Source organism: Lemur catta, chromosome 10 (assembly GCF_020740605.2).
Source record: "Lemur catta isolate mLemCat1 chromosome 10, mLemCat1.pri, whole genome shotgun sequence".
Classification (NCBI taxonomy): domain Eukaryota; kingdom Metazoa; phylum Chordata; class Mammalia; order Primates; family Lemuridae; genus Lemur; species Lemur catta.
Genome location: NC_059137.1, coordinates 37,276,802 through 37,304,050, shown reverse-complemented (window position 1 = coordinate 37,304,050; position 27,249 = coordinate 37,276,802). Strand labels below are relative to the sequence as shown.

General features: G+C 42.7%; 2 protein-coding genes across 7 annotated transcripts in view; one reads left to right on the top strand and one right to left on the bottom strand.

The window, feature by feature from the left end:
• Positions 1–4,886, bottom strand: part of FAM219A (family with sequence similarity 219 member A) — a 49,914-nt gene extending 45,028 nt beyond the window's left edge. For all 4 annotated transcript variants that reach the window (XM_045562953.1, XM_045562954.1, XM_045562955.1 and 1 more), the window contains exon 1: positions 4,482–4,886. In XM_045562953.1, the coding sequence (XP_045418909.1) occupies positions 4,482–4,541 (60 nt within the window). In that variant the 5' untranslated portion in view covers positions 4,542–4,886. The remainder of the gene's footprint in view (positions 1–4,481) is intronic.
• A 153-nt stretch (positions 4,887–5,039) lies between these two features.
• DNAI1 (dynein axonemal intermediate chain 1) overlaps positions 5,040–27,249 on the top strand; it is a 59,485-nt gene continuing 37,275 nt past the window's right edge. For 2 of the 3 annotated variants that reach the window (XM_045562946.1, XM_045562945.1), the window contains exons 1-2: positions 5,128–5,344; positions 26,071–26,103. In XM_045562946.1, coding sequence (XP_045418902.1) covers positions 5,297–5,344; positions 26,071–26,103 — 81 coding nt within the window. In that variant the 5' untranslated portion in view covers positions 5,128–5,296. Of the gene's footprint in view, positions 5,345–26,070; positions 26,104–27,249 lie in introns of all 3 variants that reach the window. The other variant, XM_045562944.1, reaches the window with a different exon arrangement.

The following is a 27,249-nucleotide window of genomic DNA, read 5'->3' as shown; positions in this document are numbered from 1 at the left end:
TTTTTGCTTTCCTTTGGTCCTACTGGGCCTGCTTCTTACTTCTCTTGCATTGTTCACTATCCTATAACGCCACCACCTGTGCTAGACTGTGCAAATCCCGGGAGCAAGATTCTGTGTTACTGAACCTAGCACAATACCTAGCAGAGAGTAGGTTCTTACTCAGTGTTTGTTGGATGAGGAAATGAGTAATAAGGGGCTAAAGGCCTGGCCAAACCTGATCCTCGGTTTGCAATACAGGAAGGCAGAGAAGGGTGTGCTTCTCCCCAGGAGCCTGAGAAATACTGCTGGGTCACAAGCCACATAGACCCACTATAAGAATCCACCCTTAAATGGAAAAGTCATCTGGCTACAAGGAGGCAATTTAAGGTACTTAGACCACAGAATACATGTACGTCAATTTTCTATAGTGGCTACTTGCTATCTTTATAATGGTCTCTCTGCCTCCTTCAGGAGCTACTGTGGCCCATCTATTGAATTAATGTCTGGTCCTGACCATCCCCATCCCTGAATGTCAGGAGGCAGTAAGAGTCTGAAACTCCTTTCCAAGCTCATGTAGTCAAAGGGTCAAAACCTTGGCATTCTTCACCTTCTCTCAAGGGAGGTGTCACTCTTTCTCAGGAACACCCTCCATTGATCTCCACTCTTTTCTGACGTGTATCTAAAAACCTTCCTGTAGCCATGTGAGCCCATCCTTCTCCTGGCCATCTGCTGGAGAGATCTCTCTTGTCTCTGTACCCTTAAAGTACCTGGAACTGAGTAGATAGCATAGCTAATGCTCATGAACTAAGAGTGTTAACAGATAACCTGGTTTCAGTGAGGCCAGACTAGCATTTCTCTCAAGTGTGCAGAGACCCTGTCTGGTGCCATATGCCATTCTTTAAGTCTCTTTGGCCTCTGAGAGCACAGAAGGCAGGGTGTTGCCTGACACAATTAAGTGCTTAAAAGCTCTATTTTTCTTGCAACAAATTTCTTCCTTTCCAGTTGCTGCCAGAGAGAAGATATAGACTGTGCATCTGCGCCAATGAGCAGAGTAGAAAATAATGCCAGAGAACCTATCCCTGTTACTCATACAAACAACAGCCCAAACTTGACCCAACTGCTCAACAGAAAGCCTTGGGCTGTTGGGAGCTTATCTAGGTCAGTGAGGTGCATGGCTCGGACACAGAGCTGACACACTAAGTGTGCCTATCCCTGGCAGTTTGTTTGGGAGTATCTGTGCTCAAAAACACTCAGGATTGCCTGGGAGATAGACACAGCAGGAATGGAGCCCAGTGGATAGGTCTCTAAGAGGAGCTCTCATTCCTTTCATAAGGAGACAGCAGGAGACCCTGGGGAGCTCTCAGGGATAGGCCCAGGCCTGGTTCAGCTGCTAAGATGCAACCAGGCCAATTAAATAATTGGTGTGACAGGGAAAAGAGGGAAGCTATTCCCTTCAGGCAAACTCCCACCCCAGACAGGAGGCTCCATGCAGCTGTGACAACAGCAGCAGCAATAACATGGCAGAGATCTCTTCCTCTTCCTCCCACTAGCTGAGAACTAATGCTTAAATTAGCACCTTGGAAACACCCAGATCTGCTGACTGTGCCTTCTCTCCCAGCTCCTGCCACTCCCCCAGGCCTCCTTTCCAAGCTTGAGTTTCTCTTTCAAGTCAAAAAAAAAAAAAAAAAGATGTGCTCCCCCTAGAGTTTATGTTTCTAAATAAGGAATGCCTCTAGATCCTTCCCACTACTATGGGTTGGAGAGAGTTATCTGATTATGGAGCTCATGTAACAGGCCTCTATCCGTATAGCTTGATCCAGAAAGGGGCAATGATGCTAGCACCAACATTTACGTACTCTCTTGGGACTTAAGGAGGCAGCCCCTGCTCTGCCCTTAAGGGGGCTCAAATTGAAGGAGTAAAGAAATAAACTTTTTATGAACTGTGAGCTCCAGTAGGGCAGGACCACATTTGCATCTGTGTTGCTAACCACTGTGTCCCTAATACTTAGTGTAGTAACTGGAATAGAGCAGGTGCTCAATAATTATTCGGTGAATCAATCTGCCAAATCAATGGCATCGGGTCTCTATGATAGTCTTTGGAATGGGGAGTGGGGATCTATTGTTTAAACTTTAAATAGTTTGTCTTCATAAATGAGAAAACAGTCTAGGGAAGAGGAGAGACTTAGAGGTCTCAATAAATAATGGCAAAAATGAAACAGGTCACAGCTGAGTCTGAGCCTGGGGTTCTAGTTTTTATGATCTGCCCAAATACCCACAAAGAGCCATTTTGCCCCCTCTTCTGCCCTTTACCCCCATGGTATGCTATCTTGATTCCTTATGTCCCAAAGTGAAGGTTCCTGGGGAAATACCACACAAGATTCTACTGGTCTCAACAACAAACAGGTAACTTAAGGAGTTTTAGGTTGCCTCTAGACTACAACCTCGGGACAGAGGTCAAGAAGCAGAGAAATGTTTATGTCCTCCAAATGGGGGATGACTATTTTGCTATTTCCATGAGGCTCTTACTCAATCTGAACAAAGTACTCTCTTGCAGACAGGGGTTATTTAGCCCTTCAGAAAAGGGTCTGAAGGCAGCCACAGTTTTTCTAAGTGCCTCCTTGCCACCAGGTCTTGTACTCCAGGGCCACACAGCACAAACCAGAAACAGCTCAGGAGTCCTCTACCCAGACAAACCACTACTCAGAACTTTAGGTGATAACAGAGGCACCAAGGACAACTAACAGAACCTGGCGGGCCTAATCCTTCTCTCTTTTTCTTGGACAGTTATTGCCTCCCTTCTCAGGAACCCCAGATGGGAGATGAGAACCAACTCACAGGTTTCTTCTCCTGGCTCACTTGAACCTCCTCCTCCTCCTTCATCCACCCTCCTTTCTGGTTCTTGATTAGATGCTTAGAACTGGAAAGGCAATCTAGTGTGACAAGCCAGGTTGGCTGAAAGAGAACTCAGCAAGGAAAGTTCTCTTTAGCCAGCCTAAAGTCCTTCTTTAAGTTTATGGGATGGACTTCTTTCCAGGATTTTCTGGCTCCCAGATAACCCAATGATGGCATCAGGCTAGGAGAAAGTCCTGCAGCATCTGTCTCTCCAGTTTAATATTGTACACTCTGTAAAGCTTCTTTATTTTGGTTTCTAGAACTAAGTAGTCACAAAAGGGGAAAAAATCCACTTATTTCCTGCTAGGTGGCTACTAATGATTCTCTCTACCATTCCCCAAAAGGTGTGGCATAGAGGCGGTGATGGGTCCCCGCCAAGGCCCATCTTGGCTGCTGTAATGGGCAGGTTACTTGCCCAGGAAGCCACAAAGCACACCTGTCAGCCAGGGGCTGTGGGCCCAAGGGTAGAACCTGTTCCTGGCCACCCCATCCAATACAGAGGGAGGAGACTTAGGGAGCCCCAAGGCTTCAGAACTTGGAGAGCTCAGCTCCAGCAGAGCTCAGAGAATCCACACTTTCAGGTTCCTAACTGGCCCTGCCTTTTTCCAATTCCTGTTCTCGGACTCCAAGGGAAGAAAGCAAAGAGAGCCTGGGTGCTCCCTCCCTTCCACCTCTCTCTATACCAGCTGGCTAGGCCTCCGCGTCTCCCATTCCGCCCTCGCCAGGCAGAGTCAGGTAGCCCCCTGGGAGGTGGCCAGGGGGCATATTCTCCCTTAGGCCTGGCCTCGGTGCACCCGCGTCGCCCTCCCCTCCGCGCAGGCGGCGATGACATCATTCCTCCCTGACTCCGGGACCGCGGACAGGCGGCAGGATCCGCGCCCAGCAAAGGACTCCAGGCATGTAGGCCTAGGATGATGGGGGCTCTTCCGAACTGGTAGGCACAGGCGGCTCCAGAGCGGCCCCACCTCCTCAAGCGTTCTCATCTGTACCCGTTTCTCCACCTCGCACTGTCCTTCCCAGTTTAGATACCCACAGCCTGGAATGCCTGCGCTCCCTCCGGAAAAGAATGGAATTCCCAGGTCCTGCACCGACCCCCCTGGTCCCTGGCCCTGGCCCAGTGTTCTATCCATATTCAGCGGACAGGCGGGCAGGCCCCTCCTTTCCTAAAAGCCTATTCCCAGTCTCTCCTAGCCTGACTGCTCCCCCGCCTTAAGCATCACAGGCCTCTAGGGCTAAACGCCCCCCCACTTCGCATCCCAGCCCCCTGGGCCTGCTGCCAAAGGTGCCCCATAGTAGTTCTCTTGCCATAGCCAGGGCTATAGGCCTCCACTAGCGGTGTGCACCATTGTGCCCCTCACTTTTCCATCCGACGGCGCTCTGCCTCCGCCGACGGTGCCCTCCGCCCTTACAAATCCCTTTGCTCTCACCCTGTGTATTTCCCACGGTTTTCTTGTCCTGCAAGTCCCCCTCACCCGGCAATGCGTTTTCAGAGCTCTCTTTGCCTCATTCGATGGCGGCCCCTCCGCATAATCCCCACGGCCTGATTCCCTGCCTCCCCCTCAAGCGGCGCCCCTTCCAGGCCCTGGCCTGCCCGCCGCCCGCCCCCTCACCAGCGGCTGCATCTCCGAGTGCGCGGTGGGCACCTGGAACCGGTCGATCTCCTCCATCATGGTGCCGGCGGGCGAGTGGGCCGGGGGCCGGGGGCCGGGCGCGGCCGGGGACGCCAACGGGACCGCGCGGGGCGGCGGCCCCAAGGAGCCCGGCGGGTGATGCAGACTAGGCCGCCCCGGACCTGGCGGCCGGGCAGGCGGCCGGGCGGACGGAGGAGTGGGCGGAGGGCGAGAGTTCGCAGGGTGTCTGAGGCCGGCGTGGCTCCGTGGGCTTCCCTAGCGCTACCGCGGCTGTGGCCTGGCAGAGCCGCAGGTCTCGCCTCGCCTCCTACTCCGCGGCCGCCTCCTGTCAGCAGCTCAGCCACTGCGGTGACTCGGCAACTCCACTTCCGGGTCCGGGACACCGCCCGGGTTCTGCATTATTCATGAGGAGGCGGTGCCTGGGCACTCCAGCCCTTCCCACATGCAGGAGTTCCGAATACGCGCGGCCGCCTGTCTTATTATCCTGAGGGGCGGGACTTAGTGCAGACTGAGGCTCCCCGCGCTCCCAGCCCCGCCTCCTCGCCAGGCCGGCTGGGGGCGCCAGAGGCGCCTGCGCCTGGGCTGCCGGTCGGTTGCTGGGTAACCGCGTCAGGGAGGAGTCGATTCTATCCTGCAAGGGCACAGGGACCCACAACGACGGCTGTCCCTAAAGAACCCCTGCGACTGGGAATTGAAGTAGAAGAGAGTTCAAATTTCCTGTGCGTGGTCGAGCAGGCGGACAAAGTTCTTGTCTTCAGGCGAGGGAGCGTTTTGTAGGCTCTCCAGGGGTTGAGATGCTTCCTGCTTCTGCGAAGGTTCCTCATAAACCGCCTCGTAAGCCGGTAACGGTAACGCACAGCCCCACCTGCCCTCTCCCGATGACCTCTGACTTTCGCCGCTAATGACCATTGACCATGCCTCTCCTACTGATCCGTAATCTTTTTTCTGTTGACCCCTAACCTCTTCCTTGTGATCTCAGGCCTGTGTACCCACTGACCTGTGACTCTGAACGGCTCTCTGCCACTGATCCTGGCTTCATCTCCCATATTACCCCTAACCCACTGTTTCTTACCTCTTTCCTACTTGTCTTTCTCTCACCATTCCCATCCCCTCGCACCACTCACTCCACAGACTCATCCTGGACAGTCTATCCTCCTTAGCGCCCCCAGGCCCACTCCCACCAGTCTGTCCCTCATTCCCCTCACATTCTGGTCCTAAGGAGTTGTTGGTCCAATCCTTTTCTGTGTGCCCAAAGCTGCGCTAGGTGGGGACGCAGGCCTTGCCTTTTGGGAGCCCACAGAGGGGGTGCAAGAGAACTGTACAGGAGACACAGAACAAATTACCTGCAGGAATTTGGTTCAGATTTTCTATGCTGGGAGACTTGTGAAGAGAGAGGTCAGGCGAAGAGGAAGAGGAGAGAGATTCTTTTCCCATCCCTGGCCCCCACCCCCACTGCACAACACAAACACTGACCCCCAACTATTTCTGCAACCTCATGTCTCTCTTCCCTGTGAGACCCTGGTCCACTCCTGTGACTCATTCAACCATGTGAATGTTATGTCCTTGTTGCCACCTGGCCAGATGTCATCCCTTCTCACAAAAAAAGCCCAAGAGTCACCTCCCTTAACCCACTGAGCCCAGAGTTCTACTTTTCTCCTCAGCATCACCATGGAAGGTAAGGTAGCCCCAGCTTCTCCAGGAGCTCTCTGTGGTGAAGCCACTTAGTCCTTCAGGAATAACTTTTTCCAAACTATTAACGAATTACCACTCTGTGGCTAATGTGCAGTTTCTAACTCTGTAAAGCAGGACTTCTATTTATTTCTTCTAAATTTACCTCACTCAAGCCTAGGTATATTGAGGCGTGGAGAGCAAATCTGCATCCATTCATTTATGACTTTACAAATTTTGGTCTGGCCTCTTCTATATTAGTCTTTGCTCCTCTGCTTCTTTCACTTGGCCTTCTATGGCAGATGGACCTATCTTTCTTAGATCTCTGCAGCCATGGGGAAACTACTCTTCCAGTATGGCCATGCCTTAGTTTTATGTTGGGATTGAGCTGTGTTTTGAAGTTCATGTACAGTGCTTGGGACTACTGACCCTTAATTTACAGGCGGTTTGTTTTTAAATCAACATTAATGAAGTCTGGTTTACATACAATAAAATAGAACATTTTAGTTGTACATGTTGATAAGTTTTGACAAATTTACATACTTGTGAGCTACCACCACAATCAAGATAGAGGATACTTTATCTCAAGAAGTTCCCTGTGCCTTATTCTAGTCAGTTCTCCCTACTGCCCCCCACCCTGCCTTCCCCAGGTTACCATTGATCTGCTTTCTGTCACAGTAGATTAGATTTGTCTTTTCTAGTAACTTGCAGCTTGAACAAGCTTGAGGATGAGTTTCTTCAGTCCCTTAGGTGGAACACTGGAGACTAATTACACTGAGAGCAGAGAGGTGAGAGCAGACAGGAAGCAGAGAAACCTGGGTCAACTGGCTCTGAACACATCAGCACTGCCCCCTGGAGGGAAGGGTTGTTTTAGTACAGTAAATATTGGTGTCTGGGGTCTGAGAAAAGGCTGGTTTGTGCTAGAATGTATTCATTATCCTCTTGTCTCAGTGATTCCCAATTTGGGTCAGTGCTAATTGGGTATGAGATAACCTATAGATGTTTGAGAAGTTGTCCCTGTCCTCTGGGAGCTCAGCTCAGTGGGGGAGACAGAACACAGGCATACAAAAGTAACGGAGGATGGGGTCTCTGGGGGTGAAAGGGAGAGAGGCATGCAGGTTGGAGCAGTAGTAAGGCTTCAGGGAGGAGGCAGGTAGGACTTAGAGGCCTGTAGTGGTGAGGGAAGGTCAGGTTTGCTAGGGGATAGAGAGAAGTTTAAACTCCATTTGTTCATGTCACTGCGCTGATCAGACCTTTTAGTAGCTCATTGTTACTCTCAGGATAAAGTCCCCCATATCCAATTTGCTTGATATGACCTGTAAGGCCCTGCATGGTCAGGCCTTTGCTACCCATCCTGCTTCAGATCTCACCATTGCTCTGTGAAAATTCTACATTCCCAGCAAACTGAACTTCCCTCACTTCCTGGAAAGTGATATCCACACTCTTTTTTTCCTTTAGGGCTTTGAAAGTGCTGTTTCCTCTGACTGCCTGGTACAATCTTTTCTGTCTGCTGCCAGCTGCTCTACTCTACCTAGTCACAAATCTCTTTCATCTCCTATTCATACTTAAAGTCTCAGCTTGACCTTCACATTCTCCTACAAGGGAGTAAATCTCTTTTCTGGTGGCAGAATAGGGTGATATCTCCATTAGACTATAAACTCTGTTATGGCAAGGATCATATCTGACTTGGTCATTGTTGATTCCCCTGTACCTAGCACGATACCTAGACTATATTAAGTTCTGGGAAAATGAGTTGAATATGAATTCTGATTGCCCTGAGCTGTTCTTTGGAAATTTTCATCTGAGTGTGTTTGGAAGACAGGAAGGGGGAGGGGATGAACCTGATTGGGGAGACTAGTGGGGAGTGATAACAAGGAAATGTCACTGTATAAGCATGTTATTCTGGGTTCATGTTTATATATCTGCTTTGGCACTATGGCTGTGAATGATTCAAATTTGAACTACATGTATCCATGCCTTAAGACCTAGATGTTGGAGACTAAGAAGTAAAAAATACTGATGATGTGAACATTTATTTAATAATTATTTATTGTACCTACTCTAGCCCAGGTACTGTTCTAGCTATTGGTGAGATAGCAAGAATAAAACACGGCCGGGCGCGGTGGCTCAAGCCTGTAATCCTAGCACTTGGGAGGCCGAGGCGGGCGGATTGTGTGAGCTCAGGAGTTCGAGACCAGCCTGAGCAAGAACGAGACCCCGTCTCTACTAAAAAAAAAATAGAAAGAAACTATATGGACAGCTAAAAATATATATATAGATAAAAAAAAATTAGCCGGGCATGGTGGCACATGCCTGTAGTCCCAGCAACTCGGGAGGCTGAGGCAGTAGGATCGCTTAAGCCCAGGAGTTTGAGGTTGCTGTGAGCTAGGCTGACGCCACGGCACTCACTCTAGCCCGGGCAACAGAGTGACACTCTGTCTCAAAAAAAAAAAAAAAAAAAAAAAAAAAAGAATAAAACAAATACAACAAACAAAAATCCCTGCTCTCATGGAGCTTATCTTTTAGTTGGAAGTAAATTGTCAATAAACAAATGAATAAAATATATAGTATATCAGATGGTAATAGGTACCAATGAGAAAAAGTAGGCTAAGAAGTTCAGGCAACCAGAATATTATATTAATAATTTAAATAGGGTAGTCAGGGAGGGCCTCACAGAGCTGACATTTGAGTAAAGACCTGAAGGAAATGGAGGAGCTGGCTATGTAATATCTGGGGGGGAAGCATACTCGACAGATGGCTTAGCAAGTATAAAGTCCCTGAGAATCGGGGCCTGCTACACATGTTCTGGATCAGCAAGGAAAGGAGGGGGAAGGCGGCAAGAGATAAGGTCAGAGAGGTGCATCCCTCTACCCCACAGAGTTAATCAAATAACCCATGGAATATTAAATTGGTCATGATGGAGCTCCATGAATCATAATTTGTAATTAAAATGCATGAATGTCAGGGACCATAAACCATGACCAGCTCAAAACATCACTGGTAATGCCCCGATAACAAAGTGTCCTTCCTGAAAATTATGAAAATGCCAACTGTCTGCATGTATACATGTGCAGGAGGAGCTTTGCAGCGTTGCCAAACATTGCCTGGGAGCCAGACTTCTTAGTAGAAAACCAAATTAGAGTCTTCTGTCAACTCCAATTAAAAGCTAATTTTAGTTTATGACTAACAAATTTTAGTACCCCTTTATAACTCAGTTGGTTACCATTAAAAAAATCAAAGTCTGGAATTTTGCATTATTCGCCTATAAAAGCCAAGGAAAAGATTTGTGTTTTGGACCATTTTGTAGTCTCCCACAAGGCCCCTCTGGGATGAAACTTTTAGAAATACTGATCTAGATGAAAGGTGACGAGGGTAGGGGCAAGTAGTCAGGATTGGGTGCAAGGTCGAAAGAGAGTCTTGGATGATTCAGAGATTTTGAGTCTGGTGATGAGGTCTGGGATCCATAGAAGAAAGGATAGGAGGTGAGCAGAATCCAGGGGAAGTTGTGTTTCTGTGTGTTCAAAGCAAAGTATCCTTACTCTTGTGACCCTTCTTCTCAGTGTCATCCTTATACCTGTCTTCCTCAAGCCCTAGATATGATCTTTTACCCCTTTACCTTCTAAATGTCTCTCAAATCAAACTACTTTTTTCATATTTACTGCCACCTCCATAGCTGAACCTACAATCATCTCATGCAGAATGCTGTAACAGTCTTGTAACTGGTCATCCCCTCAACCCCCCATGCCCTCTCCAGTCCATTCTCTGTACTGCATCAAGAGTGATCTTTTCAAACTGCCAGTCTGATTATGCCATCTCCAACTTGGAACCCTTTAGTGACTTCCCATTGCTCTTAAGATAGGAACCAAATTTTTTGGTAACCTTCAGGGGCCTATATGGGCTGAGACCTGCCTGGATCTCTAAACCTTAACTTGTACCACTCTTCTCTCATTATTGCTATACTTCAGTTCTATGTGCTATCCCCTCTTTCTGGAACATTCTTCACACGCTCCCTCACACATGTACTCACTCCTAAGATTTCAGCCCAAAAATCAATCCTCACAACCCACTGCAATGCCCCCTGCCCTGTTATTGAAGATAGGGTTAAGTTTCCTCTGTTATATAGTCTCATTGTTCTGTGTTCCTTTCTTCTATAGCATGCATCATAGTTTGTAATGGTTCACTTATTTGTGTAATTATGTGATTATTGTATGTCTCTCCCATTAGATTGTAAGCTCTTTGGGAGCAGTGCCTGTGAATGTTTTTGCTTACATCTAAATTCTCAGCTCCTAACACAGTGGCCATCATGCCAAAAACTCTCAGTGGATGATTATTGAGTGAATGATGGAATGTGGTGGGGGAGCTAAAATGGGGTGTTGTGGAAGCATGTGATAGGGGATCCTAACACTGATTCTGGGGAAATCAGGGATGACTTCTGGGAGGAACACCAGCATTTAAGCTTTGGACAGAGGAAGAAGAGTCCAAAATAGAGAATAAGAAAGAGTAACCAGAGAAGTAAGAAGACAAGGAAAAATAATGTCCCAGAAACCAAAGGAAGAGTGTGTTTCTAATGAAAGTATGTGGTCAGCTGTGTTGCATGCTGCTAAGGTGTCAGTGAAGATAAGCACCAAGACATAGCTTGGTGCTTGAACATTAGATTTAATAACTAGGAAATTATTGGAGACCTTGGAAAGAACAATTTCAGATGTACAAGCTAGACTGAATTGAGCTAAGAAGGTAGTAAAGACCATATAGACAAGGATTTGTTTTAAAAGATGAAAGTAAGACTTGAATATATTAAATGCTGAGGGGAAGGACCCCAGATGGAGAAAGAAGTCGAAGATTAATGAGAAAGATTAAATAACGACTAGAGCCAAGTCTCTGAGGAGATGGGAATGGATCAGTTGTGGACAGGAGGAGGATCTCTTTGTAACAGGAGAAGAGAAAGGATGGATGCAGATGATGATAATTTTGAGGTTTCGCAGCGGAAAGTTGAGAGAGTTTTTCTTCCTTTCCCGTAGTGGTATTATGGAATTCCTTCTGGAAGTGATAACTAGAAAACAAATTTTGCCAATGGCTTTTCCATTTTGTTATGATTGTAGTCATGCTATTTTCAGAGTTATGGTCTGAGGTTTGTCATGCACAATTATCAGATTACAAAACAACTGTGAGCATTTGAGGCCAGAATTTGGTTTTCTCCCTTGTGTACTGTGGAGCCTAGTACATTGTTAGTACTTGGTACATGCCAGGTACTCAAATAATAATGGCAAGGATCCTTGTGCTTATCACTGGGGCTTTGCAGCTTGCAAGCTGATGCTAAGGAGTAGTGTTGATTCTCTGGCACCAGCTGTGAGCAAACCACATGAAATTGTTTTCTGACAGTTAGGAATTTGTATGGAGTGCTCAATCTTCACAGTCACTGAGCACTGACATAGTTGTGTGGAAGAAGCAAGCAAAAGACACAGCTGTTGGTCAAACTTTAGTTTCACTGCTTTGAGTCTGACAACACTTTGTCCTACTCATAGAATCACTAGATTATGGTTTGTATGGTAGATTTATGTCCTCCATTTATCTCACCTCCTATACTGAGAACCCCAGAAGTGGTAACCAACTCAACCTTGGTTCTTCTTTAGCTGTCATCCTAGGATCTGGCATATAGTAGATGCTTAATAAATATCAGATGAATAAATAATGACTAAATGAATTAGTTGATGAGTGAATAAATGAACAATGGAAGAGTATGTACTGAAATACTCTGAATACTAACTTTGCTTTCTTGGCCTGCAGAAGAAGCAGTTCATACTTCCTTCATCCTAGTCAAAGGAGCCTAATTCTGCTAATTATGTAGGGACTTCAGCCCTAGTGTTAAGCTTATTTTCCTACTTTTATTCTTACCTCACATCTATTTTTTCACTTATTTTTTTAATGTGTCATTTATTCAGCCTCAAATCTTATTTCAGGACAAACAGACAAAAAAAAAAATCTGTTGATCCTTGGATATACACCTGGTTCCATGCCTTTGTGTCTTTGTTAATGATTTTGTTCTTCTGCATGGAATGCCCAAGTCTTCTCCACTCCTCCTGACCTTAATAGGCCTGGAAAACTCTAAGGTATATATACTTTAGTTAAGCTCTTTAAATTGTGAGGAACAGAAGCTCACTAAGGTTACCTCAGATAAAATGAGGTGGGAGAAGGGAGCAGTATGTGTGTGGGATTGTATATGGGTATTATAAATATATAGATAACCTAGAATTGGAATAAGAAAGCTATTGATTCTGAAACAGGTATAGGGACCAACTACTTTCTCTATATCTTTTATGGCCTCTCTATTACTATTAGCAACTATGTGTTTCATTCCCTACTCTCATTTCCCAACCAGCCAGCTTTTCCATGGTCTCTGCTCCCTCATCACTTTAGTGTGTTTCCAGCTCATCATGGGTGCTCTAGCTTCTGCCAACCTCACAAACATTTTCATCAATGTCTTTATCCAACTACTGGTTCTTTCTGCAGTTTTAGTTCAAACTCTTAGAGAAGGAATCTGATTGACCCCTAGCTCATCTGTCCATCCTAGGCAATGTCAGTGAGGGACAAGATCCTATGACTCTCTAAGCACCTAAAGCTATGAGCAGGGCAGTTAACCTTAGAAGGAGGTATTTTCTTTCCTCAGCTCCTCCAGTGCAAGATATAACCTACTTTACTCTAAAGTAACTTCTACATTGTTTCTGGTAAATCTCTTTCTCATGAATTGTGCAGGAAAGGGCCTCAGATTTCTTCCAGTCCAATGCCTTTATTCAGGGCTGATATTTACATCACAAAAGGTCCTGTCCTTTATAAAAGCCTTTACTGTAGGGTTTTAAAAATACCATGTTTCTGTGATGAATTTTAAAATACAACACACTTTATATATAACTCTTAAAGACCTTGATATGGGGATTTATATTCTGGCCATGATGGAGCAATTCATATTGGACTTGCCCTCCCACTACAAACAACTGTAAACCTGAGCACAATATATGGGACAGCTGTTTTCAGGCGCTGTATAATAGACAACACAGGACAGGGATGCCTGAGGGAAAGAAAACACCCAAAATGAGTCACATACTTATCCTCGCTTTCTACCTGGGGACAATTTCTTGATCATGGCTTAGGGAGATGAGATCCAAAGGAGAGCATGATGGTACCAGTGAGATAACTGAGAAGTTAGAATTAGCAGGCAATGACTTTAAAGAAGCTGTTATAAATATATTTATAGACCTAAAGGAAATACCATTTCAGTGGATGTACAGATGGGGAATCTAAGCAGAAAAATGGAAACAATAGAAAAATATAATATCAGAAATGAAAAATTCATTGGATGGGTGTAACAGCTGAATGTGAAGATGGATCCATGGAATTTATTCAATCTGAAGAACAGAGCGAAACCAGATTTTTTAAAAATGTAGCCTTTGTGACCTGTGGGAATATATTAAATGTATTTGGAACATGTATGTAGTTGGAATACCAGAAGGAAAGAGAAAAGAGGAGGAAAAACATATTTGAAGAAATAATGGTCAAAAATTTCCCAAACTTAGTAGAAAGCATATAGCACTACCAAAATGTCTGTGAGTCCCAAGCAGGATAAATACAAATAAACCACAGGCTGGTCTCTCGTAGTCAAACTATTGAACACCAAAGATAAAAATAATGTTTTGGAAGTAGCCAGAGAAAAATGACACATTGCATATAGGGGGACGATAATGTGAATTATGGTTGACTTCCCATCATAAACAATGGAATGACATATTTAAAGCCCTGAAAGAAAATTGCTGTCAACCCAGAATTCTATATCCAGCAAAAAATACCACTCAAAAAGGAGGGTGAAATAAATACATTTTCAGATAAACTAAATCTAAGAGAATTTGTCATCATCACACTTTCACTAAAAGAAATACTAAAGTAAATTCTTTAGGCTGAAAGACAATGATATCTTATGGAAAATTGATCTATGGGAAAGATCAAAAAGTATTGGTAATAGTAAATATGTAGGTAAAGGTAAAAGGCCAGCTTTTTTTCCTTCTATTAAGTCTCTTAAAAGACATATGACTGTTTAAAAGCAAAAAAATCATTGTTAAGTGGGGCTTATAATATATATACAAATAAAATCTCTGACAATAGGGCAAAGGATAGGGTGGCGCTGGTAAATGAAATTATGATGTTGTAAGATTATTACATAGTGAAGTATGAAGTGGTATGGTATTTATTCTTAGTAGACCATGGTAAGTTTAGGATGCATATTGTAAACCTAGAACAACCACAGGTGTGCACGCACGCACGCGCACACACACACACACACACACGCACAATACAGAGAGGCACATCTAAAAAGCCAATACAGAAAATAAAATATAACACAAAAAATATTCAGTTAACACAAAAGAAAGCAGAAAATGAAGAGAGGAACAAAAGCAGATGAAAAAAATAGAAAACAAAAAGCAACACGGTAAAGACAACCACACCAATACCTCCAATTAAGAGGCAGAGTTTATCAGGCTAGGAAAGGAAAAGGAGCAAGACCCAACTATATGTTGCCTATAAGAGATACATTTTAAATGTAAATACATAGAAAGTTTGAAAATAAAAGAATGGAAAAAAATACACCATGCAACTGGCAAGCAAAAGAAATCTGTGTGGCTATTATTATCAGACAAAGTAGGCTGCAAGACAAGAAGTATTCCCAGAGATGAATAGGGACATTTCATAATGATAAAGAGTCAATTCAAGAGGGAGACATAAAATCACAAAGTGTATGCACCTACTAATAGGATTTCAAGATATGTGAATCAAAAACTGACAGAACTAAAAAGGAAAACAGAAATATCCACAGTAATAAGAGATTTTAACATTTCTTTGTTGGTAACTGAGAGATATATTTAATAGAAGATCTGAACAATACTGTTAACCAACTTAACCTAATTAATACTTATAGAACACTACACTCAAGAACTGCAAAATGAAAATTACATACAATAATGGTAGAATGTTCACAAAGATCAACCACATACTGGAATATAAAATAAGCCTCAATACATTTCAAAAGATTAAAATCCTACAGATTTTAATTCAATTCAAATTCAACATCCATCCATGCCAAAAAAGAATTTTGGTATGCCAGGAATAGTTTGAACAAAACAGAAGTAAACAATATCTTTTAAGTCTCCAAATATTTGTTGATTTTTTAGAGACAGAGTCTCACTCTGTTGCCCAGGCTCAAGTACAGTGGCATGATCACAGCTCACTGCAACCTTGAACTCCTGGGCTCAAGCAATCCTCTTGCCTTAGCCTCCTGAGTAGCTGAGACTACAGGCATGTGCCACCACACCTAGCTAATTTTTACATTTTTTTTAGAGATGGAGTATTGCTATGTTGCCCAGGCTGGTTTTGAATTCCTGGCCTCAAATGATCCTCCCACCTCGGCCTCCCAAAGCACTAAGATTACAGACATGAGCCACCATGCCTGGCTAACTTTCCAAATATTTAGAAATTAAATAACACTTTTAAATAAACCATATGTCAAAAAAATCCAAGGAAGTTAGAAAATATGTTAATTGAATGGTAACGAAAATATAACATCAAAAATTGTAGGGTGCTGCTAGGATTTTGCTTAATGAAAATTTATAGCTTTAAATGCTTTATTAGAAAAGAAGAAAGGTTTAAGATCTATGTTCTAAGTTTATACCTTAAGAATATAGAAAAAGATAAGCAAATTAAATCCAAAGTAGTACAAGCAAGATCGGTTTCATTGATTCCATTTATTTCATTGATTCATTCATTTATTTTTTCAGAGAAACAATAAGAAAAACAATAGAGAAAATTAACAATGCCAGAAGTTGGTTCTTTGAATAGGTTAATAAAATTGATAAAACATAGCAAGGCTTATCAAGATAAAAAGAAAGCACAATAGCCATATCAGGAATGAAAAATGAGATATCACTATACATCCTACAGACATTAAAAAGGATAATAGAGGATATTATGAACAACCTTATGCCAATAAATTCATCAATTTTGATGAAATGGATGAATTTTTTGAAAAACACAATTTATCTTAATTGACACAAGAAGAAATGGAAAATGCTCCATACCTATTAAAGAAATTGAATTCATAATTTAAAAACATTCCACAAAGAAACTCCAGGTGCAAATAGTTTCACTGATGAATTGTATCTAGTATGTAAGGAATAAATAACACCAGTCTTACACAGTCTTTCAGAAAATAAAGGATAAAGAAACAAGTCCCAACTCATTTTATAATATCAGCATAACCCTAAAAAAAGCTATTACACAAATAGAAAATTACACACTGATATCCCTCTTGAACATAACTGCAAAAAGCTCCTTAACAAGATATTAACAAATTTGTTGCAGCAGTATATACAAAGAATAATATATAAGACCAAATAGGGCTTATCCCAAAAACGCAAAGTTAGCTCAACATTAAAAAATCAAAGCATTTCTTCATATTAACAAAGAAGAAAAATCATATAATAATGACATCTCAATAGACTCAGAAAAAAACATTGACAAGATTTAACAAAATCCATCCACAGAAGATTGTTTTAAGGGTCAATTGAGATTATGTATTAAAAAATATTTAGTAAACTGAAATATGCTGTATAAATGGAAAGTATTTTTATTGTCATCCCTCTGCTGTGACACCCTGAGATTTTCAGGCTTATTTGTGGTAAGACTTCTTTGGACCTAGACAACACACTTTATAGTTATTCATTATATGCCCTCAGAAAGGGACTCAATTACCTTGCATGGCAGACTATGATGGAATAATAAAAATAACAACAACCACAAAGTCTGTACTGCCACTGGCACTTAAGGGCTTACTGTGTGCTGGGCTCTGAGTTAGTGCTCTTCATGCATTGTTTTATTTTATCCCCACAGCAATTCTCTGAGGAGCACTAATATTTTCTCTGCCTTACAGACAAGAGCATGAAGATTAGAGACTAAACACCTTGCTCAAGGTCTTACATATAATTTATAGTAGAGCCAGGAATCTAGCCAAGGCTTACTGTAGAGCTCTATATTGTCTTGCCTCCTGCTGCCTTATATGGGAAGGATCCTACAGAGTTGGCTTCTGCCTTCCTGGGTTTCCAGAGAGGCATGGAACTGGTCTTGTATCCTCTTTTTCTGCAACCTGAGCATTGTGCTAACACTGTATTGATAGAAAAGAAAAACTTTCTTTAAATGTACTTTGTTGATCTTTAAATTCTTTTTTAAAAATTATTTATTTATTTATTTCATTTCAGAATATTACGGGGGTACAAACGCTTTGGTCACATAAATTGCCTTTGCACCGCCAGAGTCAAAGCTACAAGTGTGCCCATCCCCCAGACAGCTCGCACCACACCCATTAAATGTGAATATACCCATCCCTTCCTCCCCCTCCCACCTGCCTGATCCCCGATGAATGTTATTTCCGTATGTGCACATAAGTGTTGATTGATTAGTACCAATTAAATTGTGTTTGTTTTTCCATTCTTGTGATACTTCACTTAGAAGAATGGGCTCCAGCTCCACTCAGGATAATACAAGAGGTATTAGTTCCCCATTTTTTTATGGCTGGGTAGTACTCTATGGTATATATATATCACATTTTATTAAGCCACTCATGTATTGATGGGCACTTGTGTTGTTTCCACATGTTTGCAATTGTGAATTGTGCTGCTATAAACATTCAAGTGCAGATGTCTTTTTTATAGAATGTTCTTTTTTCTTAGGTAAATATCCAGTAGTGGGATTGCTGGATCAAATAGTAGTTTTAGTTCTTTGAAGTATCTCCATACAACTTCCATAGAGGTTATACTAGTTTGCTGTCCCACCAGCAATGTATGAATGTTCCTATCTTGGCATCCATACCAACATTTGTTGTTTTGGGACTTTTTGATAGAAGCCATTCTCACTGGGGTTAAGTATATTTCATTGTGATTTTGATTTGCATTTCCCTGATGACTAGAGACATTGAGCATTTTTTCATATGTTTATTGGCCATTAGGCTATCTTCTTTTGAAAAGTTTCTGTTCTTGTCCTTTGTCTACTTTTTAATGGGGTTGTTTGATTTTTTTCTTGCTGATTTGCCTGAGGTGTTTTTTTTTTTTTTTTTTTTGAGACAGTCTCACTCTGTTGCCCAGGCTAGAGTGCTGTGGCGTCAGCCTAGCTCACGGCAACCTCAAACTCCTGGGTTCAAGCAATCCTTCTGCCTCAGCCTCCCGAGTAGCTGTGACTATAGGCATGTGCCACCATGCCCTGGTAATTTTTTTTGTATATTTTTAGTTGTCCGGCTAATTTCTTTCTATTTTTAGTAGAGATGGGGTCTCGCTCTTACTCAGGCTGGTCTCGAACTCCTAAGCTCAAATGATCCTCCCGCCTTGGCCTCTCAAAGTGCTAGGATTACAGGTGGGAGCCACCTCGCTTGGCCCTGAGTTCTTTATAGATTCTAGTTATCAGCCTTTTATTGAATGTATGGCATGTAAATATTTTCTCCCATTCTGTAAGTTGTCTATTCACTCTCATGATTGTTTCCTTGGCTACATAGCATCTTTAAATTCTTAATTAGTATTTCACATTATAAAAGTAGTGCACATTCACATTAAAAATATTAAAACCATGACAGTGAGTATATGGCAAACAATATTAATCCCCCACCCCATGATTCTCCAGCCACACTGCCTGGACAAACCACTGTCAACAGATTCTCTATATTCTTCTAGAAATTTTATATGTATATGCAGATACACATACACACATATTCATAAAATAAATAGATAGAGCATCTATTCCTATAACTTGCTTTTTTATTTGACAACATACATTAGTGAGCTCTCCATAACAATACATAAAGTTTTACTTCATTCTTTTTATTTATTTTAAAAATAATATACTATTTTTAATTGACAAATAAAAATTGTATATATTTATCACATACAACATGACACTTTGAGATATGTATACATTGTGGAATGGCTAAATTGAGCTAATTAACATGTGTATTAGCTTATATAATTATAGTTTTTTGTGGTGAGAACACTTAAAATCTACTCTCAGCAATTTTTAAGAATACAATACATTGTTACAATAGTCACCACGTACAATAGTCATTCTTATAAAAATATGCATATTATCATTGAATTTCTATAATAATTTATTTTATATTATTTAATTTATTTAACTAGGCCTCTATTGATGAATATTTAGAGTTTTTCATTTAAAAAATATTACAGGCCGGGCGTGGTGGCTCACACCTGTAATCCTAGCACTCTGGGAGGCCAAGGCGGGAGGATGGCTCGAGGTCAGGAGTTCGAGACCAGCCTGAGCAAGAGCGAGACCCCGTCTCTACTAAAAATAGAAAGAAATGATCTGGACAGCTAAAAATATATATAGAAAAAAATTAGCCGGGCATGGTGGCACATGCCTGTAGTCCCAGCTACTTGGGAGACTGAGGCAGAAGGATTGCTTGAACCCAGGAGTTTGAGGTTGCTGTGAGCTAGGCTGATGCCACAGCACTTTAGCACTCTAGCGTGGGCAACAGAGCGAGACTCTGTCTCAAAAAATAAATAAATAAATAAAAAAAAATTTAAAATATATATATTACAGGCCAGGAACGGTGGCTCATGCCTGTAATCCTAGCACTGTGGGAGGCCGAGGCGGGAGGATCATTTGAGCTCAGGAGTTCGAGACTAGCCTGAGTAAGAGCAAAACCCCCCTGCCACCGTCTCTACTAAAAATGGAAAGAAATTATCTGGACAACTAAAAATATATACAAAAAATTAGCATGATGGCGCATGCCTGTAGTCCCAGCTACTCGGGAGGCTGAGGCAGGAGGATCGCTTGAGCCCAGGAGTTTGAGGTTGCTGTGAGCTAGACTGACGCGACAGCACTCTAGCCCAGAGAACAGAGTGAGACTCTCTCTCAAAAAAAAAAAAATTACAAATAATGCTGCAGCAAGCAGTTTTGTACATACATCTTATGCAGGTGTGAGTATTTCTATAGGAAAAATTCAAGAAAGTGGAGTTGCTGAGTTGAGAGGTATATGCATTTTAAATTTTGGTAAATATTGCCAAATTACCCTAGAAAAAGTTTGCATCAATTGGCACTCCCACAACAATGTATGATAGTAGTTTTTGCCCTGTATGCCACTGTTTAAGTATGTTGATATCTCTTTCAACTACAAACACTTATTGAGTGCCTTCTGTGAGTTTTAGACACTGCACTAGGCTTGGGAATTTGAAATGTATTCAGTGTAGCTGGAGGAAGATCTGTTGGGGAATTGCTGCTCCTTTGGGACTAAGAGCTTTTACCCTTTTAGAAACAGAAACTACAAGCTGGTGAGGTATTTAGTTTCAATTTAGCTTAATGGAAACCTGTTAGTGAGTTTTAAAATAAGGACCAAGACAACTGAAATGGTAAACAAAGTCTCCTGGGCCCCAGGAAGAAGGAAGCAGCATCTGTGGGTTTGCATGCTTCGAAGAGCCCCTCTTTCCAGGAACAATCATGTTTCAGCATTGAACTTTTGGATGGAGATGTAAGCTGCTGAAGACTCTAGTCATCCCTGGGGCGGGGGCGGGGGGTGCTTCCTAGTAGGCAAAGGGCCACACAGATCTTTTGTGGCTGAGGGCAGAGCAGGGTCTTTAAATGGGAATGTAATACCGTCAGCCATCATTTACTGGGCACACACTCTGGCCAGGTGCACATAAGATGCTCCACATTATGTACTTTATGTGCGTTGATTCATTTAATCCTCATGGCAAGCCTATGATTATCTGGGAGGGTGTCATTATGAGGCCCATTTTAAAGACAAGGATGCTGAGGTTCAGAGAAGACAATTAACTTGCCAAGGGTCATAAAACTAGCAGGTAACAGAGTGGGAACTCAAACCCAGGTATGATTGACTTCAAAGCTCCTGTTGGGCTCCATGGCTTCATCTGATCACATACTCATTTTTAAAATATTATATCTTTATATTAATAATGGGGAACAGCTTAATAATTTTTATCTCCTTATTTAGCCCTAAAATATGCTCAGGGACAAACAGATCACATACACTGTTCAGTGGGTCATTAACTAAAACAGGTCTAAATGCAGATAAATGCCCAGTAACTGGTAATAATAATCCTCTATTACATTGACCAGAATTTTTGTTTTCAGTGTATCCTTCCATTGACCATGTCATTTGATACGAACCATTCTCAGTATCCTCGTCTTTAGAATGGGAACAGTTTTACCTTCATTGCAAGGAAGCTGTGAATATTGGGTATAATGATTGTACAATGCCTAGCAGGATGCCTAGACATTAGTCAGCACTCACTAGATTGCAGCCAGGATGGTGATGATGATCAACTGGTCTCTGCCTCCTCCCTCCCCTATCCCCTCTGCAGATCGTGCCAGGCTAATAGACTTCAAACATGTGCTCTTGGTATGTCACTGCTGTACACGAGAATGTTGCTTGTCAGCTATCTCATTCTCTTTCAGCTCCTTTCCACAGTTTTCCAGACTTCTTTGGGACCCACTCTCTGCCCTTTGGCTTCCTTAAATGTTCTAGGACAGATTGAGTGGGGTTGCACTGAGGGCTGCTTATGGAAAGGGACAGTACTGAGGGCTGGGCCAAGCTAGGAGGGATATTAACCTAAATATCATCCAAAAGTGTGCTGAGCCAAGGGGATAATCCAAAACTATGCTGGAAGAACAAGGCAGTTAGAGGCCCAGAGAGGCAGCATGTGGGTGGGGTAATGGGACCCACGCAGAGGCTGGCCTGACAGAAGAGTGTTAATTGCAGGCAGACATCATGGTTGGTAGTAGTGAGGGAAGGGAGCAAGATGCAGTGATGTCAGTGGTTCAGGAAAGAAATCTTGTGAACACTGAGAAAGATAGGAGACATTTTATGTGGGCAGCCCCTCCTAGGTGGCCACTGGCGCCTGCCCAAGGCTCAGGGAGCATATCTGACCACCAGGCACACAGGCCCAGTCTCCTTGCTTACCTGGCTCTTTCCTATGTAAGCTTTGGGAGAACTGTAAGTGTCTGAGTGTGGCTGTGGGAGAGAAAGAGTAGGAAATGAGGCAGGTACCATGTTAGGGAGCTTCGGCTGGAGAGCTCTTGGAGACTTTAAAACAGGAGAGTAACATGATCAGATTTGTGTTTTAAGAAGATCATTTATAGACAGTGATTAAGAGTTTGGGTTCAAATCCTGGTCAACTTTGGGTCAGTTGCTTGATCTTTCTATGTCTCAATTTCCTTATCTGTAAAGTAGGAATAATGATAGCTCCTACCCCATAGGGTGTTGTGAAGATTAAATGAGATAATGTGCATAAATAGCTTAGTAAATGACTGGCCCATAGTAAGTGCTCAGTAGCTGAAAATGATGGTAATGATGTAATTATTAGAGTGGAAAGAGACTGGAGTCAGGGAGATCATATGTATTAATAGTTAGGCAAAGACAGTAAGCTTGAATTAGGGGGGTGTAAATGGAGAGGATAGTTATGAAAGATATTAAAGAAATAGAACTGTTAGACTTTGAAATACAATGCTAATGAGAGGGTGAAGAAAAGGCAGACATCTTTAATATTAGTAGTTCCAGTTTCCAACCTGGATAGCTAAATAGATAGTGGTGCACTTGAGGGAATACTGGAGGAAGTGGCAGTTTGGGGTGAAAAAAAGAACATAATGAGGTTGGTTTGTAAGGTAGTCATCTGTTTGGATATGAGATTCTGGGAAGTCTAAACTGAAGAAATAGGTTTGAGCTTTACCAAAAGATGGAAGATAAAGCTATGAGCAGAGAAGAGTACCCAAGGGGAGTGTGTAGGATAAGAAGACCAGAGCATCAAGCATATAGCCCTGGAGGGATCAAGGATATTGAGAAGGAGCCATTGGAGAGATAGGTGACATGGAAAAGAAGGTGGATAAGTTTCAAGAAGGAGGCAGGGAGCCCTCAGCAACAGCAGATCCTGTAAGAGAACTGAGAGGTGACAACTAAACAGCAGAGTTGTTACTGGTGACCTTTATAAGGAGAGGTGAACTCCATCCAAGTGCTAGGCTCTGTGCTAGTGGTCCAAAGATGAATAAGACACAGTTCCTGCCCTCATGGTGCTCACACAGGGATCTGTAACAATGAGAATAGAAGAATGCTCAACTGTGAAGGAGTTCAGACTGGGACATCTGTTGTCCCATTGATCACCAGGGCTAAGTTGTCTGCCATGGTGGGTTGGGTGGATTTCCTCTTCTTGGCTCACTCTGTCATAGACATCCTCCCTCGGCCAAATAGAATGACTTATCCAGGAGAAAAGGACCGTCTTTTGTCAATAGCCCAAGAATGATGGGTCTTGCTGGAATTGTCAAGCTGCCTCCCAGGTGTACTGCAGTGTTCTGCTTCTTTCATGACATTGCCCCCTTCCGTGGACCAAACCCAGGGAAAACAGTATCTATTTGAATATACATTTGATCCTTCATTTCACAACAGCCAGTACTTGTTTTCGTGGTGGAAGGTAGAGGGTAGCCTTGCTCAAAGTGAGGAAAGGAAGAGTAGAGGTAGGTAGGAGAAAGGTGGTAACATGTCAGGAGGAGTTAGATAAAGGACTAGCAGAGGCTAATTGGGCAGTTTTGTTAGGTAGAGATAGTGGGAGCAGGGAGGGGAAAGGGGAAGATGGCATTCCTGGCAAGAGAAATAATAACAGCAAAGGTAGAGAGGTAGAAAAGCACAGGCCAGGCTCAGGGACTTGTGGGACTGTACCCCAAACTCCTAGCACATGAGAGGTGGAAGAACAGGCTGGAATGGAGACTTGGAGCCAGATGATGGAGTTCTGAGGGCCAGGGGAGGAAGTTTGGGCTTTCTTTTCCCATGGTTTGATGGCTTCTGGGAGGAGCCATCAAAAAGCCTTTTAGAAATTCAATCTTGTCTGTCTCAAGCTTCTCCTTCTGGAAGACCAGGGGCCCAAAGTGGCAGCCTGACATTCAATCTACTTTGCCATGGTTGGGAAGTCAGGGCTGTAGCTGATTTCATTGGCCTGTTTTGCATTTATTATAGTGTGGCTTTTATAGTGTGTTAATTGAAATATTTCCAACTGCCAAAAACAATTACACTCAAATTGCCTTGTCAGTTCTTTTATTGCCAGATAAATGTTTTACAGACATATTTACAGGGGGCAGTGGTAACTGGATCTCGTTTTCTATTTAAGGCTGGTGGTTTGAGTTGGGATTGGCCCTCCAGTGCTCTGATGTGGGCTGGAAAGTTTTTGCACGTTGTAACACTTCCATCCTGTTACCTTGGGGATCAGAGGCTCTTCAAAGGAAAGCAGCTTTCTGGCTCATGTGGCTTGGCCTCAGAGAAGGGTTCCCATCACTGGAAACCTTGGAAACCTGGCAGAAATCTGAATCCTGCTGCTCACCCCACCAGCAACAATCCCTGCCCAAGCTGAGACATACTTTTCTCTTCCTCTGGACTCCCTTTCCGCCCTTCCAACCACCAAGCCTCTCCCAAAGACCCTACCATGTCAGAGTCGTGAGAGCCCATCTAGTCTAACTCCTCCTTTGTTTTGTATTTGGGAAACCAAGGCTCAAATTCTTCCCCAAGATCACACCCGTGGTCAGTGACAGAGCTGGGAACAGAGGCCTCTTTCTAATGTGCCATGCTGCCACCAATGTGTGCCCTTTGGCTCCTCTGCTGCTTTGACCCCTCCTTCAGTGCTCTAGGCTGCTCCTTCCAAGAGCCCCCATACCCCTCGCGTCTCCAGCCCCACTGATCTCCCTTGAGCTTGATCATCTGAAACACCTATTTCTCCTGTATAGGTGGAATTCTTGTTTGTTTGTTTAGTGGAACAGTTTACTGTCTCTGTCACTGTTATTCTCTTGCCTTTGTACATGATGCTTTCTCCTTCTGAAAAACATTTTATCCACCTAGACAATGCATGCTTGTCTTTTGACACCCAGCTAAGACAGGGCCACCTCTGGAAGCCTTTTCTGTGCAACCCAGGCTGGGTAGGTGCCCCTGTGCACTTCCATCATCCCCTGTGTACACTCATCTCTATTGCTGCCACAGAACTGGCTTTCAAAGGAACACATAGTGAGTGAGTGAGTGATGAGCATTGACCACACTAATCTGTCCTCCATGGACCATGAGCAAACTGGGATAGGGACCTCATCTTTCTTTGTCTTTGTCCCACTGCTTAAGTTAGCACCTGACACATAAATAGAATGTTTATCAAATTAAATTGAGCATGCTGCACTTGGGAACATAAAATTTAAGCATGTTAGAAGTGGAAGGTCATCACATCCAATCCTATGCATTTTACTGATGAGAAAACTGAAGCCCAGAGAGAAATGACACTTTTCCCAGGGTCATGAACACTAATGGGTTTGATGGCATTCGTTCATTTATTCAGTATTTTGAACATTTACTATGTTCTGAGCATTGTTCTAGTTGCTGGAGATACAGAAGTGTAGAAAGCACATAAAAGCACCTGCTCATAAAGAGCAAATATTCATTCCAAACAAGTGTTTATGAATATAATCTGCCTTTGAAATCCCCTTATTGCCTAGGACAGGGCTGAGCACTTAGAATATGCTTTAAAAATATTTGTTGAACTAGTTGCAAATAAGAAATTCCCAGTGCTAAGTTACTTGGTTGCTCTTCATGGGTCAGTCCCACTGATGGTGAAACGGGGTTGCCTCAGGTACAGGACCTCTTTGGCTGGGCTAAGAAGAACACATTACCACTTAGAGTGTCACGGAGACTGTTTCTGAGGCTTGGGGAAAGCTCTATGTCCTTTGTCTGTGAGGTCCCTGGGCAGAAGCCTCCATGTGATATCATTTATGATATTTCCATGTCTGTTCACTTTTGACTTACCTTCTGTTTCTGTTCTTCATTCAGAGCACCAGCATGGGCAGAGGAACCAGGAAGAGAGTAAGTGCTGAGCCCACCACAGTCTCTCATCAAGATGCTAAATACTTTTTCTGTTGAAAATACTATTTACATATTTTTAGAAAATTCAAACAAACTAAAAGAAGAATGTTAAAAATCACCCTTAAGCCTCCCACCCTAGAATAACTTTAGTTCATATGTGATGTTATATCCTCTGAGATATTTTTATCCATATATAAAAATGACACGTATTTATTTTTAAATGGAATCAAACTGTATATGTTATTTTATAACCTATTTTTCACATAAAATATTTAGAATGTCTTTCACTGCTAATAAATATACTTTTATGGCATCATTTGAAATTTCTGCATAATATTTTACTCTATGTTCTTTAAGGCCATACCATAATTTGTTCAACTATGCCACATTGTTAGACATATAGATGTTTCCTTTATCACTATTATGATCAATCCTCTAATGAATATCCATACTTGCAAATCTTGGGCATGTCCTTGGTTATTTCCTTGTTATAAATTGCTACATGTAGAAATTTGGGTAAGAATATAAAGTTATTAGGCTGTTTTCAAATTGAAATATTTGTAACTATTTCAAATATTTTCAAATTGCTCTTTAGATAGGTTGTGCTAATTTGTGGGTTCCCGTTTTCCCAAAACCTCACCAACACTGGATATTCATTTTATTTGGTTGTTTGTTTTATAGTTTTGCCAATTTTATAGCAAAAAAATGCATTGTTTTATTTTGCATATCTTTGATTGCTAGTGAGAGTGACCATTTAAAAAAATATGTCATGAACCACTTTGGCAAGGTGTTTAACTATCTACCAAGGAAAGGCAAAACTTCTAGTCCTTGATTTTTCTTTTCTCCAAATGTGAGGGAATGTGAGGCTTCAAGTGACTAAGTACAGAGAATATTGATCTCAGGGTAGCCTTACGGTGGCAGACTGGAAGGTAAAATATAAATTAGAGTTGAAGTACAGCTTGGCGTCCTTTCTTGATGTGTAAGCCACTTTGCATAGAGCCCTGCCTTTGGCAGTTGGCCCTGAACATTGGCCTCTGGGCTTTATGGAAGGCAGTAGGAGGGAGCCAGTTCTGGTCCCACTACTAGAGCCAAAGGCCCATCACAATATTTTAGCTAAGCCCTGACCTCCAGGGTGGAAGTGGCCAT